The following is a 19,237-nucleotide window of genomic DNA, read 5'->3' on the forward strand; positions in this document are numbered from 1 at the left end:
CTTTTTAGGAGTTTATGCATTGGATAGCATTATGCAGAGTTGGTTTACACTATTTACCCCAACTGAAGCCACCAGTATTGTTGCCACTACAGTAATGTCCCACAGCACAGTTGTAAGATTGAACCTGGACTACAACCAACGGGAGAAACTAGCTAGTAGTGCAAGGACACTTGCACTGCAATGTGCTATGAAGGATCCTCAGAACTGTGCACTCTCAGCACTAACCCTCTGTGAAAAGGACCATATAGCTTTTGAGACTGCTTACCAAATAGTTCTAGATGCTGCCACGACTGGTATGAGTTATACACAGCTCTTCACAATTGCTCGATATATGGAGCACCGTGGTTATCCGATGCGGGCTTATAAGCTAGCCACTCTAGCAATGACACATCTCAACTTGGGTTACAATCAGGATACACACCCTGCCATTAATGACGTTCTATGGGCATGTGCACTTAGCCACTCCCTTGGGAAGAATGAACTTGCAGCTATTATACCTCTTGTGGTTAAAAGTGTTCAGTGTGCTACAGTACTTTCAGACATTCTACGTCGGTGCACTTTGACCACACCAGGAATGGTGGGACTCCATGGACGAAGGAACTCTGGGAAATTAATGTCACTGGACAAAGCACCACTCAGACAACTCCTGGATGCCACTATTGGGGCCTATATAAATACAACACATTCACGGCTGACGCACATTAGTCCGCGGCACTATAGTGAGTTTATAGAGTTTCTAAGCAAAGCCCGAGAGACCTTCCTGATGGCTCATGATGGACACATTCAGTTTACACAGTTTATCGACAACCTGAAGCAAATTTACAAAGGCAAAAAGAAACTCATGATGTTGGTGCGTGAGCGATTTGGTTGATCAGCACGCTGTGGTATCTTTTTATTGAGCCTGCCTTTGTATCCTTTTTAACTTAAAAAAAACCAGAGCCACACCGGTATTATATGTGTATAGTAACAAACAGTCCACAAACTTTAACCCTGTTGATTGTGAGATTTGTGTGTGTCTTTTGTATGAGAGAAAAGAGGAAAAAAGAATCAGTTTACACTGAGTACATGTTGTCAAGTGGCAATAGCCCACGTCGCTCCTGTCCTTCATGTGTACATTCACAGCCTAAGAGTATGGCTTTAAACCAAACAGACACCTCCATCCTAAGTGATAAGTACCTCGTATGGATTCAGCTTTACTCCTTCATCACTCATCCCTACATATCAGTGTATTAAAAATACAAGGCTGAATACGTGGCTTTACAGTGCTGTTCACCCAGAAGCATGGCACACATTGCTCGCGCATGTGTAATTAGCGACTGTCAACATACATTCTCAGGGATTTATCAAAGAAAGAATGAGAGCATTTATTGTACTGTATATATTATAGTATATGTCTGAATATTGAAAAAAATATACGTAACATTTTAATTTATAAAATATTCTATGTAATGCAAAATACTTGAAGCTGCAGTAGCTTGGTATAAAAACATATCAGAAGGACTAAAATGCGCCTTGCTTCAGGTTGGCTCAGGTGGAGAATTATGTGCTGGGCATCTATGCAGAGCCACCACCTCTGTTGCATGATTGGACTTGATATCTAGTCTGAGAAAATAAAATTAAATAGAGAGAAGAAATCTGCTTGTGACGGACACCACAATAAAGAGGGACAAGAGAGAGAAAAAAACACATTACAGCCAGAGCAGTAAGCCTTAGCATTAAAAGTATTTGCCAGAATTGGGCTTTGTGCCTCCTAGTCTAGAAATGAATTAAACAATTTAAGATATCCTTGAAAAGGTTGAATTGCGTGTTTTACAAAACAGAAAAGATGTTACAGTAGGCCTTTGCAGTGGTTATAGTGAAATGCTACTTATGTGCTCATAACATATATTAATCTGCATTGGGAACTGACTTTGTGCAGGACAGGAAGTTGCTGTGTAGTAAGACTGTTCTACTTTTTTTTCCTCCTATAGAATTCCTCAAGAGAGAACAGCCTTCTATCTTGCCTTGTCTTAACGCTTTAAAAAAATAACCAAACTGGACATCTAACTACCAAACTGTTCATTAAAAATGACTTTGGTTTCTATTTTGAGTCTTTAATTTAGCAGAACTGTTCTGTATCTTGTGCTTTATGAAAGAGTTTTTATGTTGGGTGCAAAATGTTACTATTGTCACTTGTTCCTTCCACTAGGGAAAATGCTAGAGGTATGTTCTGTAGCCTTTTTTGCTGTTTAGGAAAAGAAAATTATAATTTCTTGCTCACCATTTTATTTATTATATTAGGTAAAAGATTGTACTTCATTGCCCGTGTAAACATGCTCTTGAAGTTTAAAAGTAATTAAGATTTGATACACTGATATCAATTTATTTATGTAACTAAATCACTGTTTTATAAACTTGTTAATGATTCAACAATTTTTTGTTTTGATTAAAATTAGTTTTTTGAAAGTTAAATGTCTCTGTGTACAATATATATAAATTTACCTGTGAGCTTTATTCTCTACCAAATAACTTGTGATCAATTATGTGAACATGTTTTTGTTTCAACTTATGCGTACATTCTTTTCTAGTCTCACTTCTGGAATTGAAAGTGTTTTACTTGAACTTGTGCTGATTGGTCTTACAGAATGTTGCTAATTAGACTTGTAAGTGCAAACTACAAGGAAATGTCATAAGGTTATGTCAAAATTAAGGTATAATTTACCTAATTGATTTTTACCTCATCATTATAATTGCTGTTTCTAAATGTTACTTTTTATTTGAAAACTGAAGACAAAGTGATCAATGAATTGCAAAGTGGCCAACAGTTTAGCACTAATTACCTTTTTCATCTATAATTGTGATTTTCCCCCTAAAAGCTGCAAAGGTTTCAAGAGCTATCACTACTGGACTTCCTGGTGAACTGCAACCTCTTCAGCTTAATCTGGAACACAAAGAATTGCTTGTGTGGAGAGCAGCAAATCTACAGGCATTCCTGCTGTGCCATTATTAAAGAGGATCTCTATCGTTTTGTGAACTATAACCCAGCCTTGTTATCTGCATTTGAGCTGTTTAATGCTCTGGAACAATGGTGATGTTGTGACCTACAATTTGTTTTTATCATAAAATTATGATTGGTAATAAAATAAAAACTCAAGTCTGTTATATATTTACAGATATGCTATGACTCCTGTAGGTTGTAGCCAGTTTCATCTAATGTCTTTATTATAAATAATGTTGAAGTAAATGGCTTCATTTAGAATATGTCACTAGTGGGTTCAAATTCCTAATTAATTATTCAGCACCCATATCTCTTGCCTTAATTAGTATAAAAACAATGAGTATCCAGTAGCTTAAACAGAACTCAAGTGCTGCTTTTAAAGCTTTTAGTTTGTAACCTCATTCTCCCTGACCTCCACTTCTTTCCCTGCCCAATCAGCAAGTTGAGTAATAACCACCACTGTTTCAATTGCCCTGTTTTAATGTACTGACATGCTGAATATGGTGATCTTCGTTGGCTACAGTGTGAATGTTTCAGAACACAAGCTCTTGAGAGATGGGCAGATTGTTCACCTCATTGATTACGGGTAACAGTTAGTGAGTGTTTCCAGTTAAGAGTTGTCGCAGAAAATCTCCGGTCTAATTGATGTAGTGTGTATTTGTTGTGGGAGGGAATTAGGAAGCTGGGATATTGCTACTAGGCAGATTTTCTTTGCATTCGGGACCTAACAGGACATACAGCCTTAATACAATTTGCTTTTTTGGAAAAAACACTGCCTCTCAATATTGTAAGGGATTCAAATATGCCACAGTAGTGTAGTGGTTAGTGCAATACTATAGCAGCTGGGGCGTGGGAGTTTGGTTTCTGTAAGGAGTTTGTATGTTCTCCTGCGAAAATGTGCGTTTCCTCCGGGTGTCCGGTTTCCTCCCACAGTCCAAAGATGTGCCGGTTGCTAGGATACTTGGTCATTGTAAATTGTCCTGTGATTAGGCTAGAGTTGAATGGGTGGGTTGCTGGGCAGTGTGGCTCATTGGGCCAGAATGGCCTGTTCTCTAAATGAATATATCTTCCTGGTCTGCATCATAGATGAAATTTGTTTGAGAGACATGGACACTGTTGTCAAGGTCAATGCTATTACTGATCGGTAATTGCCCTGAGAAGCAGGTGATGAGCTTGACCCATGCATTATTTTTTTGTGAATACACTCCCTCTCTTTTTGAGAGGATTCTAGGATTTATTACTAGCCATATTGAACAGCGATCTGGTCAGGGTGGTGTGCTGTGTGGAGGTGATCTTGCTGTTAGTGGAGTTGCCATGTGCCAGGGCCTTGGTGTTGGAAATTTCTGGTTTTGGAATTGCCCCAGCTTGTAACTATGCATTTCTACTTCCTGTGGAGGATGGAGCAGGGTTCAGGCTGATTTATTGGTTGCTTTGTCCTGAGTGGCACTGGGCTTTCTTCCTCTCGTGGGTGAGACATTCCTAAATTAATAACTGAGTTTTAGTGGAAATGCTGTGGGATATTGGGTGCTACGACACTTGCTGCAGAATGTTAGGACAATGGAAGTATCATCTGCCCTGCCTTTTTATCTCAAACTGAGCCACTGCCTTCTGAGAACCCTAAACCTATCTCATGATTCCTTTCAATGTAATTAACATTTGCGATGTTGTACAAAGTGATTAACCACTCCTTGTAGTTGTACTCCCAATAGGCAATGCATATCTTTCAACTACAATCCCTAAAATTTGCCTCAATTTTCAAAACCAGTTAAGAAGACTGCAATTTTAAGTCTTCTGGGGTCCTGCAGGAAATAAATTTGTGTTTAAAGCAAGAATTTTTTTTACATCTGATGTTTCTGATTTACTGTAAATATTTGTATGACTAAGTGTAGATCTAAGTGATTTTGGCTCTCTAGCTAGTATTTTCTTGTATATGTTTGGTAAAAGGCCCCCATTGTGGGGGTGCAGTGCTATCCCATTAAACCGGACAGAGTAAAGGAAGAGAGATGGAGCTATTTTAAATAACTGGCCATTCACTTCAGGAGTATTTCTGCTTCCTCACACTCGGGGAAATAAAGGCAGTAAAAGTCCTCTGCTGACAGCAGCTCCCTAAGCACGTCTAAAAAGGAGATGCCAGCTTTGATCTATCCTTGGGGGGGTGGGGGGGAAACAAAGCATAGGCTCCTATTCTGTTCAATCTCCCAAACTATCAACGTTTGGCCTAAATTATGGCACCAGGCAATTTAATCTGAAGCAAACCTTTCATATATTAATTCACTGTTTCTTGTTTGATAAATTAAAAACCTTGGCTTTTGGGTCGAGTAGGCATAGAAAATCAATTTTTACCATGAACCTTTGACCTTACTTGGAGTGAAATACAGTGACCTGTTACAGCTTTTGTTTCCCACCATTCCGGAAATTCCACCAGGCATTTCCTGTTGTGACTTCTGCTTTTGTCTGCCTCATGTGATTTTTAGCATCAAAGGCGCATGGCATGTTATCACATCACTATGGAGCAACGCAAAGGAAATCAGATTTGGTTGACCCAGGAGCAAAATTTATTGGTCACTTCTGGGACAATTGGCTTTAAAAATGAGTGCTGGGTTCTGAATTCTGGTCTTTGTTATTCTGGAATACTGTTCTCATTCCTGAGTCCTGGTCCTCCAACTCAATGTTCCAATTCCCCAAAGCCATGACTTTTCTCCACAAACCATTCTCTCCCCCCCCCCCCCACCCCTCCACATCCCTATCCCCACTGGTCTGTCTGCATCCTGGCTTGTTATTCCCGTAAGGCCCATGAAAGTCACCTGTGATCCTTGATCACTTCATCACAGTCTACAACTGCAGGCCTTATCCTTTGTGCACAGGTCTTCCCACAAGCCCTTACTCCTTGCTCTCAACAGGCATGCGACTACTGCCCTTTCACCCAACACCCGGCCTCTTTCCTTTCAGCTCTGAAAATATGCAGTGTCCTTGGGCCTCAGGCACAATTGGAATTTGTAGCAGACATCAATGAGATAGTCATTAATGCCCTACTACAGCCACAATTGAACACACATTTAGTTGTGCTGCTATTTCCAGGCGGTGATGCTTCAACTGTTGACCCTATTTTATCCCCAGAAAGACTCTTTCATCAGCTAATTCCTCATTATTCTGGAAGTCAGTAATAAGTGGTGTACTGCAGGGATCAGTGTTGGGGCATGGTTGTTTGTAATATCCTATATTACATCTGACTGGGATGTGAATGTAAGTGGCCTGACTAAGTTTGCAATGATAAAAAATCTCGAGTCACAGCCAAGAAGGTCGGACCAGATCAGCTGTAAAGTTGAGCAGAGCAGTGAGTTGATGCAATTTAACTCAAAAGTGGAAGGCAATGCATTTTAGGAAGTCAAATTTTGGTAGTACATGAAGAGTAAACGGCTGGCACTGTAGGAACAAGTGATGAAGAGGCAGCTTGAGTACAAATTCTTTGCTGAAAATAGTGACACAAATGGGATAGGGGAGTGAAGAAGGCAGTTGGTAGGCTTGCCTTCATAGGCTGAGGCAAGGAGTGTAAGAGTTATGACGACATGTAGCAGCTATACAAAACATGACTTCCACAGAATCTGGAGTAACTGTATTTAGTTCTGCTCACTTCTCTACAAGAAGGATGTGTTACCAATAAAGTCCAAAAGAGATTTGCCAGGATGTGGCCTGGAATGAGGGTTTTGTCATAAAGAGGGGCTGTATTTATTCTCACTGGAATGTAGTAGGCTGAGGGGTGACCTAAGGAGATTTATTTATGCACAGGTGATCTTTTATCCAGAGAACACGGGTTTAAGGTGAAAAGGGAGAAATCCCAAGGCAATCTTTTTAGACGGGGTGGAGATTATCTGAAACGGAAGAGATATAGAGGCAGATACAATAACAATGTTCAAAAGGCATTTGAGCAGGTACTTGGTTCAGGAAGGCAGCCTAATGCAGAAAAATGGGGCTAGCATAGATGAGCATTACAATCAGCATGGATAAGATAGCTGAAGGGGCCTATTTCTTTGTGGTACTTTTCTGATTCATGACACGCATTAAAAGTGTGAGATTCTTACTTTATAAACTCGAGTACTTCAGAATTCTATCACCACTTGAAACAAATCATTCCATTTTCCCCTATCCTCCCTGTACTTCCTGGCAAATATCGGAAACACCATGATTTTAAATAATTCTTTTCCATATGTCCCTCAGATTTCTCTATCTCCCTATCACTCCATTTCCAACAGCCCTCTGACATCTTTGCCCTCCTCCAATTCTGCCCTCTTGCATATGCTAACTTTTGTTTTTACACTGGGTCACATGTTTGAAATTTCTTTCCCAAATTACTCTGTTCCCACATCTTGTATTTTTTAAGTGATCTTTAACGATTTAAGTCAATTATTTTAATGATTTCTTTCACTGCTCAATGTCAAATTTTTGTTTAATATCAATCCTGTCAAGACTTGGGGCTTTTTTTTCTTATTAAAGATATTGTTTAACCATGTTGCCGATTCATGAAAAATTAATATTTTTTGCCTCAACCTTGTTTTTCATTTCAATTGTTAGAAAAGTCATGAATTGAGTGAAGGCTACTTGCATTACTTTTCCACAATCTAATAGTGAAGTCTTCAAAATCAAAAATGTTAATGAGAGAATTTCTCTAACATGAAATATCAAATATTTTGAAACTGAAATGAAGCCACTCCTGAGCCAGTGATCAGAACTTAGATTTTTAAAATTTAAGTATTAAAATATTAAAACCTTTGGTCCTTGAAACTATGCCTACTATATGAAACCATATATATTGTTGCAGAAAATTCCTCTGATGCTAATTTCTGTCAACTTCATTTGAGAATATCGAGGCATATTTTGTTGCCTTTTTTTCCTGCATTGATTTTTTTTTTACTTTGTTTTCCCATAAAGATACTGTGTTATTTCCCCTGCTTATTCCATGTTCCTGTTAGCTAAGTACTTCCAGTATTTTTATACTTTTTTGTGGCTTAAATATTCGCTGAATTATTTCAGTTGGTCACAAACGAGAAAGTCTATAGAAATTGGAAAATCCAAAGCAACACCCACAAAATGCTGGTAGAAGTTGGAGGGTCAGGCAACATCTATGGAAAAGAATAAACAGCTGACATTTTGGGCAGAGACCCTTCTTCAGGACTCCAGAAGAAGGGTCTCGGCCCAAAATTTTGACCGTTTATTCTTTTCCATAGATGTTGCCTGACCTGCTGAGTTCCTCCAGCGTTTTGTGTGTGTTATTTCAGTTGGTCCTTTGAAAGTCTGGCTGTCTGATGTTTTTGATTTAAGATTAATATGTATATTTACAGCACTCCAATAACACAGCTGTAGGATGTTATAAACGAGAATGATCATGGGAATTAGCCATGGGACAAATGAGTGGGCCAAAATGAAGAAAAGCTTGGTGAAAATGACTTGAAAAAGCCTGAGTTTATTTTTAGAGTGATATCTTGAATTAATTGTTTTTTTAAAACGCATTTTGCAAAATGTGTAACTTCATTTTAGCAGTGAATGAATTGGAAATAATGTTCTCACAAATAAAAAGCCTGAAATGAGCACAGCATTACTTTTGCCCTTTAGAAATATATACAATATTCTGACTGACCTTTAACAAAGCTGAGAGTCAAACCAGGAAGCTGAAACCCTGTCTCTATTGAATCTGAAATTTTATGTAGCAAACAGAATTGCAGCAAGAAAAATTGCTGCTCTCAGCTACATTTCAAATATGGTAAGTTTGATTGTCAGAGGTAGATAAAGGGTCTGGCTGCTCAAATTCTTCAGAATGGTATCAAAAGATCAGTCATGTGCAATCTGGCATTGCGAATGGAGGGCTTTGGTTGCAAAATAAGTCACTGTTGGTTTGTCTCTTGTGAATGTATGCAATCAAATTATGTTTGGTTTTTGTACACTATTGTACTGGTTACCTATTTCTGATGTGTTTATTCTGGAATTGCAGAAGTTTCTTGACTGAATTGTGCTCAACTGGAATATTTACTATTTGCTTTCCAGAAAACAATCAGCTTTACGATATATCTGTTAAAACTAGTCAATCCATCAAAATGTCATAAAGCATTGATCTATGTTTGGTAATAAGATTTGGATCAAATATCTTCTGATTTGCTTGAAATGTTACCCAAGCCTTTTAATGAAACTTCTATATTGCAATAGTTTCTACACACCATTACAATTTGGGAAATGCTGCAATTAAGTAAATTAATTTGAAGATTATGCTGGCAAGTTATTACAAGTAGCAACATTTTAAGGGGTTGTGATAATACATATAATCGTCTGGCAGACAAAGCTGATGTATCATAATTGTTCCAGGTAATATGGGACTACCAAATTATTATCTTTTCAATAAGAGCAAAGGCTATTAACTATTTTCTTCATCTACAGCAACAGCATAATACATTTTGATACTGTTCAACAGGTGACATGTTTTGATAAAAATTAGTCAAAATGAGATGTGAAGAAAGCTGGTTTATTCTGTTACTAGGTGCCAATAAACAAGCCAAGAAATTTTGTGTTTCACATATATTAATCATTAGAAGTTAAATGGAAAAATATCTTGGTCCTTTTTGTCTTAGGCCTTTGTCACAAGGAAGCTGGAATACAAAGGGTAGGAAAAGATTGTCTTGGTGGGAACCCTCTATATTGCTACATTCTGTCTGGATATTGAATCGTAGGAAAGAAATACTGGCGAATTTTCAACAATCGATTTCCTTACCTTTTTGAACTGAAAACAGCAAGTATCCATCACAATGGTTCTTGGGCTGAATCAAAGTTTTGAGAGCAGGTTTGCATAAGCTTGAATTAGCATTCCCCTTTTAAAGGTTTAAATAACGTAATCCAGGTATTTAAAGTAATCAAGAATTTGATTTTTTAAAGAAACCAAACTATATGGGAAAGCTATTTCGTCTGGGGATATATAGGCCAAAAAAGATAACATTTGAAATTAGACCCAGTGAACTGGGTGAAATCAAGTGGTACCTTTTTTGTTCATGGAGTAGTAACATTGTATCTATCCTCAGGGACCACTACCATTGAGAACATGCTCTCTTCTCACTGCTGCCATCAGGAAGGAGGTACAGGATCTCAGAACTCACCACCTGGTTCAGGAACAGTTATTACCCTACAGCCATCAGACTCTTGACCAAATGGGATAATAACTTCACTTGGCCCATTATTGAAATGTTCCCTTAACCTATGGACTCACTTTCAAGGAATATTGATCTCATGTTTCAATATTTATTCCTCATTGATTTTTATTATTCATTTATTTCTTTGTATTTGAATTTGTTTTTTGCATACTGGTTGAATGCCCAAGTTGGTACGGTCTTTCATTGATTCTATTATGGTTATTATTCTATGGATTTGTTAAGTATGCCCGTAAGACAATGAATCTCAGGGTTGTATATGGTAACGTATATGTACTTTGAACCCAACTGTATCCTCGGGAAGAGAAGCAGTGAACTTTTCAGGTTGACCTGAGTGTTCAGCTTTTCTCTTTTTTCAACCTGAGAAGTTCGCTCTGTTTCTCTTCCCACAAACGCACCTGACATGCTGAGTATTTCCATTATCTTTTCTCCTCGAGTTTGGGTTGAGGTAGCAGTGGGACCTGTAATGAGCCAGAGGAATTCCAACTAGGCATCCTGAAGCTGATTTTTTTTTAACCTATAGTTGCTGTTGGATTTTTCAGTTGAGCATTCCTGGATGGATGAGTGAAAGAGGTGTCAGAGTACCCTGACCTTTGTTTAGTTTCCAGTAGTAACCCAGCAAACGTTTGCATATTCAGAGCTGGTCAGTGGGCAGGAGTGTGACTTTGCCTTCTAGAGTCTAAAACTTACTCATGAGACTGAAAAGGAATGAGGAGAATGAGAAGGGACCCAACAGCCTTGTGTCGGAAGGAAATGCTGGTGGCGACTTTTGTTTCATCCCTTTGCACCATGGAAACTCCAGGCACTGATCCCAGCCTGGATCTCAGAGTATCTGTTCTTTTGCACTTGCCATGTGGTGCTCAGACTACCGAGCAAGATGTATGAGCTCCTACTCTGGGAAATGAGTGATCCTGTTATTTTTACATCTTCTAACAGCCTTTAGAGGGATGAGAAGAGGAAGCTTCCTCCCCAGTGCTGAGAACTGTGGATCTGGTAAAGATGGAGAATAAGCCAAAACTGCACCATTTGCCAATTGAATTGTGAAAACCAGATCAGGCACAGTTCTCAAAATGTTGGTGGAACGCAGCAGGCCAGGCAGCATCTATAGGAAGAAGTGCAGTCAACGTCCTGACGAAGGGTCTCAGCCTGAAACGTCAACTGTACTTCTCCCTATAGATGCTGCCTGGCCTGCTGTGTTCCACCAGCATTTTGTGTGTGTTGCTTGAATTTCCAGCTTCTGCAGATTTCCTCATGTAACGCACAGTTCTGCTGCCATATGCAGTCAAACAGTCTACTATTATTGGCTCACACATGAATAGGATGGAGTGAAAATTAGGGATGTAGAAAACATGGTCCAATCATGGATACAGAAACAGTATATTTTTGATGAAAATATGTCAGTGTCTGAAGTTAAACTTACACTGTAAATTGGCCGCAGGCATTTGTGAACAGGTAGGTGCCAGTGTTGCTTAGGTCATCTTAGCTTTCCACATCAAATTGCTCAATTAGTAGTTAGTAATTGGCTTTATGCTTGGGCTCTGAGCTGGGCTGACATATTTTCATATAGATTTGCATAGCACCTTTCACAATCCAAGGAAACACTAAATTATACAGATAATTTTTTTTTAAATTGAAGAGTGGTCACCATTCGTGGAACCTGATTACAGGAGCAAAAACTCTGCATTGATACAGTCCCTTTCATGGCCTTGAGAAATCCTGAGCACCTAACAGCCAATGATATAAATTTGGTGTTCTGCCATTGTTGTAATAGCATTTTGGCCTAACTGATTGGCACTAACCTAGATGCCCATCCAAGCTAGTCCCATTGATAGTGTCAAAGCCCATAAGTTTCTAAACCTTTCTTATTCCTATACCTGTCCAACTCTTTTAATCAATACTCTCAGTACTTCTATTTTCTCTTCACACCTCCCCAGTGCTCAAGCTTAAAATATGACCATTTTAACTTAATCTTCTTTTATTCCAAAACATGAACTCTGTTTTTCTCTCCGTTGATGCTACCTGATCCTGCTGAGCATATCCAGTATTTTCTAATTTTGTGCTATCCTAGATTATCAAACTAAATTATAGTCAAATTATGATCTAAACTGTTTCTGGATGAACATGCAGTTATCTATTTCACTTTTGACTTGGAGTATTCTAATACCTGTCATGTCTTTCATTTAACAATGATGCAAAAATTGTTTAGTGAAGCTCAGCTTGCATTGCTGAATCAGCCATTGCCTGATATGGCTGTGATGTCTGACAACCAATTATATATTGTTTCATATTTCATTATTTAATAAAAACTCCTTGGTGATGCGAAGTTCAAATCTTTCATAGAAAAATGTACAGAATTTGTGGAAAAAAATTGCCTTCGTTGTAATTTTGTGAATAGCTTTTGCTGTGCTTTGATTCTGTTTCAAATACTTATTTCCACATGCATTGTTCTCGTGGCAGGTTGATGTGCACAGTGTGTGTTTTATAATTTAGAAGCAGGTGAGAGTGTTCACCTGTGGAGCAGGATACCTTCAGGGCTGGAAAGGAAAAATGATGACTAAATTTTAAAAAAATATTAGTTACGATCACCTTAAAATTTGTAAAAGGCCTAAGATTTGTAGGTAAACCTAATTGCCAGATTACAACAGCAGAAACAAAAGATGGGAAATGCACTAAATAGGAATTCCTGTTTAATGTTCAGACAAATACAACAGAAGTCATCATGTAATTGATGTTGCAAGCTACCATTGATGGGAACTACCGGGTATGTGCTATAGAAATTAGTTAAAGGTGAAAGCACCTCCTAAATAGCAGACTTCAGTAACAGATTTGAAACCAGTTTGAAGCCAGTGGCCTGAAAGCTGATTTATAAATTAAGATTCCATTCTAGTTAAGTGACTCCGCACAATCATTGCAGCATAGAAGGAAAAAAAAATACTGAATTTGCTGTAAATGAGATAAATTAAAAGAATGTGCAAACAAAATTTTGGATATTTGGAAACCTTTCTAATTGCTGTCTGAAATACAAAATCAACACAATTTTCTTCTGTTACTGCCAGCTATTATCGCTTAGGTTGTTAAGAATGTTGTATCTTATTCCCAGCAATCTACTTATCAGCTTTAGGGCAGCTTCTAAACCAGCAAAGCAATGGCCTCATTGTATACTAACTGATTTCGAAACAGTGCTATATAAAGCAGATGCAGTGTAATATCTCTTATTTTCAACTGATTTATTCAGCTGAGGTAATCAAACAAACAATGGACCTTTTATATATTAAAAAAATTGCAGTAAACTTAAATGAGGTACTTGATTTAAAAAAAATTTTCATCTCAGATCTTATTTCAGAAATAAACATTAGTGTCATATTATACCAGCTTTGATCTCTATATATCGAAAAGCTGTGCAACTGAGAATGACAAGCACCACTATAAATCTGTTGTTATCTAATATATACTTGAAAGCACAAATGGCTTTCCCTTCCTCTGATTCTGCCATTGATTAAAATGGCTATTCCATATTCAAATGTTTTGTTATCAAAGCAGATTATTCACTCCAATCTTCACTCTGGCAAAACCAGAACTTTTTCATGTTGTGAATTTCCTTTGTGGAGGTGATTGTAGCCTTAATGCTGCAGCCTATGTGATAACTATTCTGGTGGAAACTATTCAGTCATGAACAGTGCCTATTAAAAATATTCACCCCCCCCCCTCCAGAAGTATTTGTGTTTTATTGTATTACAACAATGAATCACAGTGGACTTAATTTGGCTTTTTGTTACACTGATCCAACAGAAAAAGATTCCTTTGTGTCAAAGTGAAAACAGATCTCTACAAAGTGATCTAAATTAATTACAAATATAAAACACAAAACAATTGATTGCACAAGTATTCACCTCCAAGTCAGTATTTAGTAGATGCATCTTTGACAGCAATTTACAGTCTGTGTGGATAGGTCTCGATCAGCTTTGCGCATCTGGACACTGCAGTTTTTTTCCTATTCTTTACAAACCTGCTCAAGCTCTGTCAGATTGCATGGGAATCATGAGTGAACAGCCCTTTTCAAGCCCAGTCACAATTCCTCAACTGGTTTGAGGTCTGGACTCTAAAGGCCTCTCCAGGACATTAACTTTGTTGTTTTTAAGCCATTCCTGTGAAGCTTTGGCTTTATGCTTGGGGTCATTTGTCTTGCTGGAAAACAAGTTTTCTCCCAAGATGCAGTTCTCTTGCAGACTGCATCAGGTTTTCCTCCAGGATTTCCCTGTATTTTGCTGCATTTGTTTTATCCTCTACCTTCACAAGCCTTCCAAGGCCTGCTGCAGTGAAACATCCCCACAGCCTGATGCAGCCACCACCATGCTTCATTGTAGGGATGGTGTGTTTTTGATGAAGTGTGGTGTTTAGTTTACGCCAAACAAAGTGTTTAGTCTGATGGCCAAAAAGCTCAATTTTGGTTTCATCAGGCCATCAAACTTTCTTCCAGTTGACTTCACAGTCTCCCTTATGCCTTCTGGCTTACTCTAGCTGATATTTTATGTGAATCTTTTTCAGCAGTGGCTTTCTCTTTGCCACTTTCCCATAAAGCTGAGACTGGTGAAGCACCCGGGCAACAGTTGTATGTACAGTCCCTCCTATCTCAGCCACTGAAGCCTGTAACTGCAGAGTTGTCTTTGGTCTCTGGGCGGCCTCAGTCACTGGTCCCCTTCTTGCCCAGTTACTCAGTTTTTGAGGATACTCTGCACTAGGCAGGTTTATAGCTCTGCCATATTTTTTCCATTTCTTGATGATTGACTTAACTGTACTCCAAGGGATATTCAGTGATTTGGAAATCGCTGGCTGTGATGCAGCCAGTCAATATACTCTCCATTACACATCTATAGAAGCTTGTCAAAGTTTCAGATGTCATACCAAATTTCCTTAAACTTCTGTGGAAGTAGAAGGACTGCCGTGCTTTCTTCACTATGGCACTTAAATGCTGGGCCCAGGACGGGTCCTCCAAAATAATAACATCTAAGAATTTAAAGTTGCTAACCCTCTCTGCTTCCGAACCTCCGATGAGGACTGGCTGATGGACCTCTGGCTTCTTTCTCCTGAAGTCTATAATCAGTTCCTTGGTCTTGTTGACATTGAGAGAGAGGTTGATGTTGTGGCACCATTTACCCAGATTTTCATCCTTCCTCCTATATGCTGATTCATCACCAACTTTGATTCGGCCAATGACAATGGTGTCATCAGCAATCTTGAATGTGGCATTGGATCTGCGCTTCGCCACACGGTCACAAGTGTAAAGTGAGTAGAGCGGGGGACTAAGCACGCAGCTTGTAGTGCACCCGTGCTGGTGGAGGTTGTGGAGGAGACGTTGCCAATCTGAACTGACTGGGGTCTGCAAGTGAGGAAATCCAGGATCCAGTCGCTCAAGGGGGGATTGAAGCGCAGGTCTTGGAGCTTGTTGATTCATTTTGAGGGGTGAGGGTATTGAATGCTGAGTTGAGGTCGATAAAGTGCATCCTGATGTATGCACCTTTGCTGTCCAGATACTCCAGGGTTGAATGAAAAGCCAATGAGATGGTAACTACTGTGGACCTATTGCTCCGGGAGGCAAATTGGATTGGATCAAAGTCCCTTCTCAGCAGATCTAAGTTGCTTCACGTAGACTGTACTTTTTTCCCATAGATGTTGCCTGCCCTGCCAAGTTCCTCCAGTGTTTTGTGTATGTTGTTTCTCATCATTGTTTTTTTTACAATTGTTTTGCATAATCAAATGTCTCAAATTTTTCTACACAGCTAGCCATTTTAGTTTTTTTTTTAAATAACTATCACCTGGCATGAACCCATGAATTCCTCCCTTTACTGCCTCTTTAAAATCTCAATTGTGTCTTCCCTTCTGAAGAACATGTACAGCGATACTTTTGTCAAAATTCTCGACAGACTCTGCACATGCTGGGCAGCATTTTACTTACTACATCTTTTTAGTTTGGATGTTTGGCTGTGCTTTAGTCACCATCGAGTCGTCAATGATGGAGGGAGACAAAAGAAGAAAAGGTGGCAGCCAAAAGATGAACATTCGAATAATTCCTGAGATGACCATACAGAGTGGGAGCAGAAAATATTGCTGGAAGTGAAGGGTTCATTCAGAAAAACATAACCAGACTCATGCAATTGTTGCAAATTGGAGTGCTGGAGAAAGATATGAATGTCAAGAAGTTTGATTGGGAATATAGAATAACACACACAACACTGGAGGAACTACTGTCCTATTACAATAATATGTGGAGCTGCTGGTGTGATGTTCTATGTTGTTCTGTGATAAGGAGAAAGACAGGTGCAATGATTCAAACAAGAAATGGAGAATAAGAAAATCTATTCAAGAGCACCATCTGTATGTAACCCCCTCACCGGGCTCGTATGCACACTTGCCTCATTAGCCAGCTCTGTTAACAGGCACAGGACTCGGCCACCTTTCATAAACAATATACATCTAGGATCGATATGGTTTGGGTTCAGCCAAACAGGAATGTTCCGATCAAAAAAAAACCCAATCTGAGCTAATATTGTGTAAATACTGCCCAATTGTCAGGTGGCAAGAAATAACAGATCATACATAGCATAAAATTATAAAGAAAGTATATTTACAAATTCCAGCTTTATGGAACAGTTAGTAGAAAAAAGAAGGAAAGGGGGAAAAAAAATAAAAGGGCCCCTTTCAGTTAACCCAATCCAAATGTGCACATAAAGTTGAAGCTCATTTTGAAGTTGTGCTTTTTACTCAATGAGCTGGACCCACGTGAAAGCACGTACCACATTCCACACTTCTCTCAAAATCCATTTTGAATAAACAGGCTCTCCCACAGGAGTGTTGGCCCTTCCTCCTTTGAGCCATTCATCTGCATAAAGCACTTTGTGCAATGGGGACGCTCCCACAGCATTCTTGCCTATCTTCTCTCTGCAGCTCCCACCAAAAAGACCACGAACCCAGCCAGCCTGTCGAAATTCTCTTTGTCCAGCTCTCTTAGAACCTTCTCTTAATTCCACCATCCTGAATGGTTGACGCAACATTCCCAAGTTGAACATCGTAGCTTCTTCAGCCAGAACCAAAACAGTCCACAAGTAGGACACACTGTCTTTACAGAAAACTATGAACGTTAGCAGTAAAAATCTTAACCAGGGCATTACATATATATTTTATAGTCTCTGTGGTGCTTTTGTATATTCAAGACCACTGTTTGATTTTTTTTCTCCAAACAAATTGGTGAATCAGGATCATTCATTTGTATTTTTTTAATGTTCCTGTTTTAATACTCTCAGCTGTAAAGTAATTAACTTATCATCAAATTACAGTTTGTTACCATGCACTACCTTGAGATTGATGTTTTGCAGCCATTTACAGGAAAATAAAATTGGACTAGATATTTGAAAAACTGTAGACCTCCAGACCTGGTGAAAAATAAAAAAGCAGAAACTGTTGAAAACTCTGAATGGGTCAGGCACAGAGAAACAATTGACATTTGCAGTGGTTGATGTAAGAAAAGGTGGAAATTGAAGATGGTTTAAAGTTGCAGAGGAGGGGAGGACGAGGAGAATGCCTGTGTGTCCAGCTGGAAGGGCAGCTCATCCACCTGATGTAATTAATAAATGAGAACGAGGGAAGAGAGGGGGGAACTGTAAGATGCAGACCACCGCAGATGCTGGAAATCTGAAATAGAAGAGAAGATGGGTGGGGGGGGCGGCATCTGTGTAGAGAGGAAAATCCGAGTTAACATTGCAAGTTGCTGACCCAACATTAAAATTCATCAGTTCTAATAAAAGCCAGAAAGATTGCTTATTGGGAATTGTTAAAATCAATATTGATTCCTGAGAGGTGTACCGTACCAAGATGAAGGATGAGATTCTGCTTTGTCAATCTCATTCTTTTTGATATTCTGCTTTGTCAAAAAAGTGCAAGATCTGAAGATAGAGGTCAAAACAGGAGTGGGATGTTGTGAAAGATTCTGCCTTCACTCACCTCTCACCTAACACCTACGAGCTATCCTCCTTCCCCTTCTCTGATCTTTTTATTCTGGCCTCTTCCCCCTTGATTTTTAGTCCCAAGGAAGCACCTTGGCCTGTAATGTCGAAGGTCTGTTTATTTCATAGATTCAGCCTGACCTGCTGAGTTCCTCCAATATTTTGTGTATGTTGCTTTAACCCACTTCTCCTGTACTTCAATGAATTCCATCCCAACCATGTGTTGAGTGCTTCTTCAGTTGCCTTTGTCTCTGAGCCCACTTCTTTGGCAAGAATTCTCCACCCCGCCGTGATGACCCCTCCTCCTGTCTACAACCTCCTCCTCTTCTTGGACAGCATGCTCTGGTTTTCTGCCTGCTCTGGATCTTTTCACCTCTAATTGCCAATGAGACATTAATCATCTTGACTCCAACACTTCCATCTCCTCTTCGAGCCTTCTGAATGCACTGCCCTTCACCCTCTTTGCACCAATCCCAACCTCACCGTGTAACTCACAGACAAAAGGGGTGCTGTTGTAGCCTGGCAGACTGATCTCTGCCCTGCTGAGGCCAGATGGCAACTCTTAGACAGCTTCTCTTACTTACCCCTTGAAAAGGGCCCTCTCAGGACCATTGGAATATCTCTGACACCATCACCAACCTCATCAACTGCCATCCACTGTCACCAACCTTATAGTTCCCTTTCCCAATTCTGCTCATTTCGACCTCTTAATGAAGATAAGCAAACCTGCCTGTCCAGGTAGGCCCATTGCTTCTGCCTGCTCCTGCCCCACTGAACTCATGGCCATAAACTCAACTCCATTTTATCCCCCTTGGCTCAGTCCCTTCCCACCTACATCCATGACACTTCACACGCTCTCAATCTCCTCAACAATTTTCAATTCCATGGTCCTGACTGCCTTATTTTCACCATGGATGTCCAGTCCCTATACACTTTTATACCCCAGCAATAAGGCCTTAAAGCTCTCGCTTCTTTCTCGATAATAGATCCAACCAACTCCCCTCCACCATCACCCTCCTCCATCTGGTGGAACTGGTCCTCACCCTTGACTATTTCTCTTTCAGTTCCTCTCACTTTCT

At 39.4% G+C, this 19,237-nt stretch overlaps 1 protein-coding gene across 5 annotated transcripts in view; it reads left to right on the forward strand.

Moving 5' to 3' along the window:
• Positions 1-2,451, forward strand: part of LOC140737825 (zinc finger SWIM domain-containing protein 6) — a 176,195-nt gene extending 173,744 nt beyond the window's left edge. For 3 of the 5 annotated variants that reach the window (XM_073064501.1, XM_073064502.1, XM_073064504.1), the window contains exons 14-15: positions 9-850; positions 1,971-2,451. In XM_073064501.1, the coding sequence (XP_072920602.1) occupies positions 9-850; positions 1,971-2,021 (893 nt within the window). In that variant the 3' untranslated portion in view covers positions 2,022-2,451. Of the gene's footprint in view, positions 1-8 lie in introns of all 5 variants that reach the window. The other 2 variants (XM_073064503.1, XM_073064505.1) reach the window with 1 other exon arrangement.
• The last annotated feature ends 16,786 nt before the right edge of the window (positions 2,452-19,237 follow it).

This window comes from Hemitrygon akajei, chromosome 13 (assembly GCF_048418815.1).
Source record: "Hemitrygon akajei chromosome 13, sHemAka1.3, whole genome shotgun sequence".
Classification (NCBI taxonomy): domain Eukaryota; kingdom Metazoa; phylum Chordata; class Chondrichthyes; order Myliobatiformes; family Dasyatidae; genus Hemitrygon; species Hemitrygon akajei.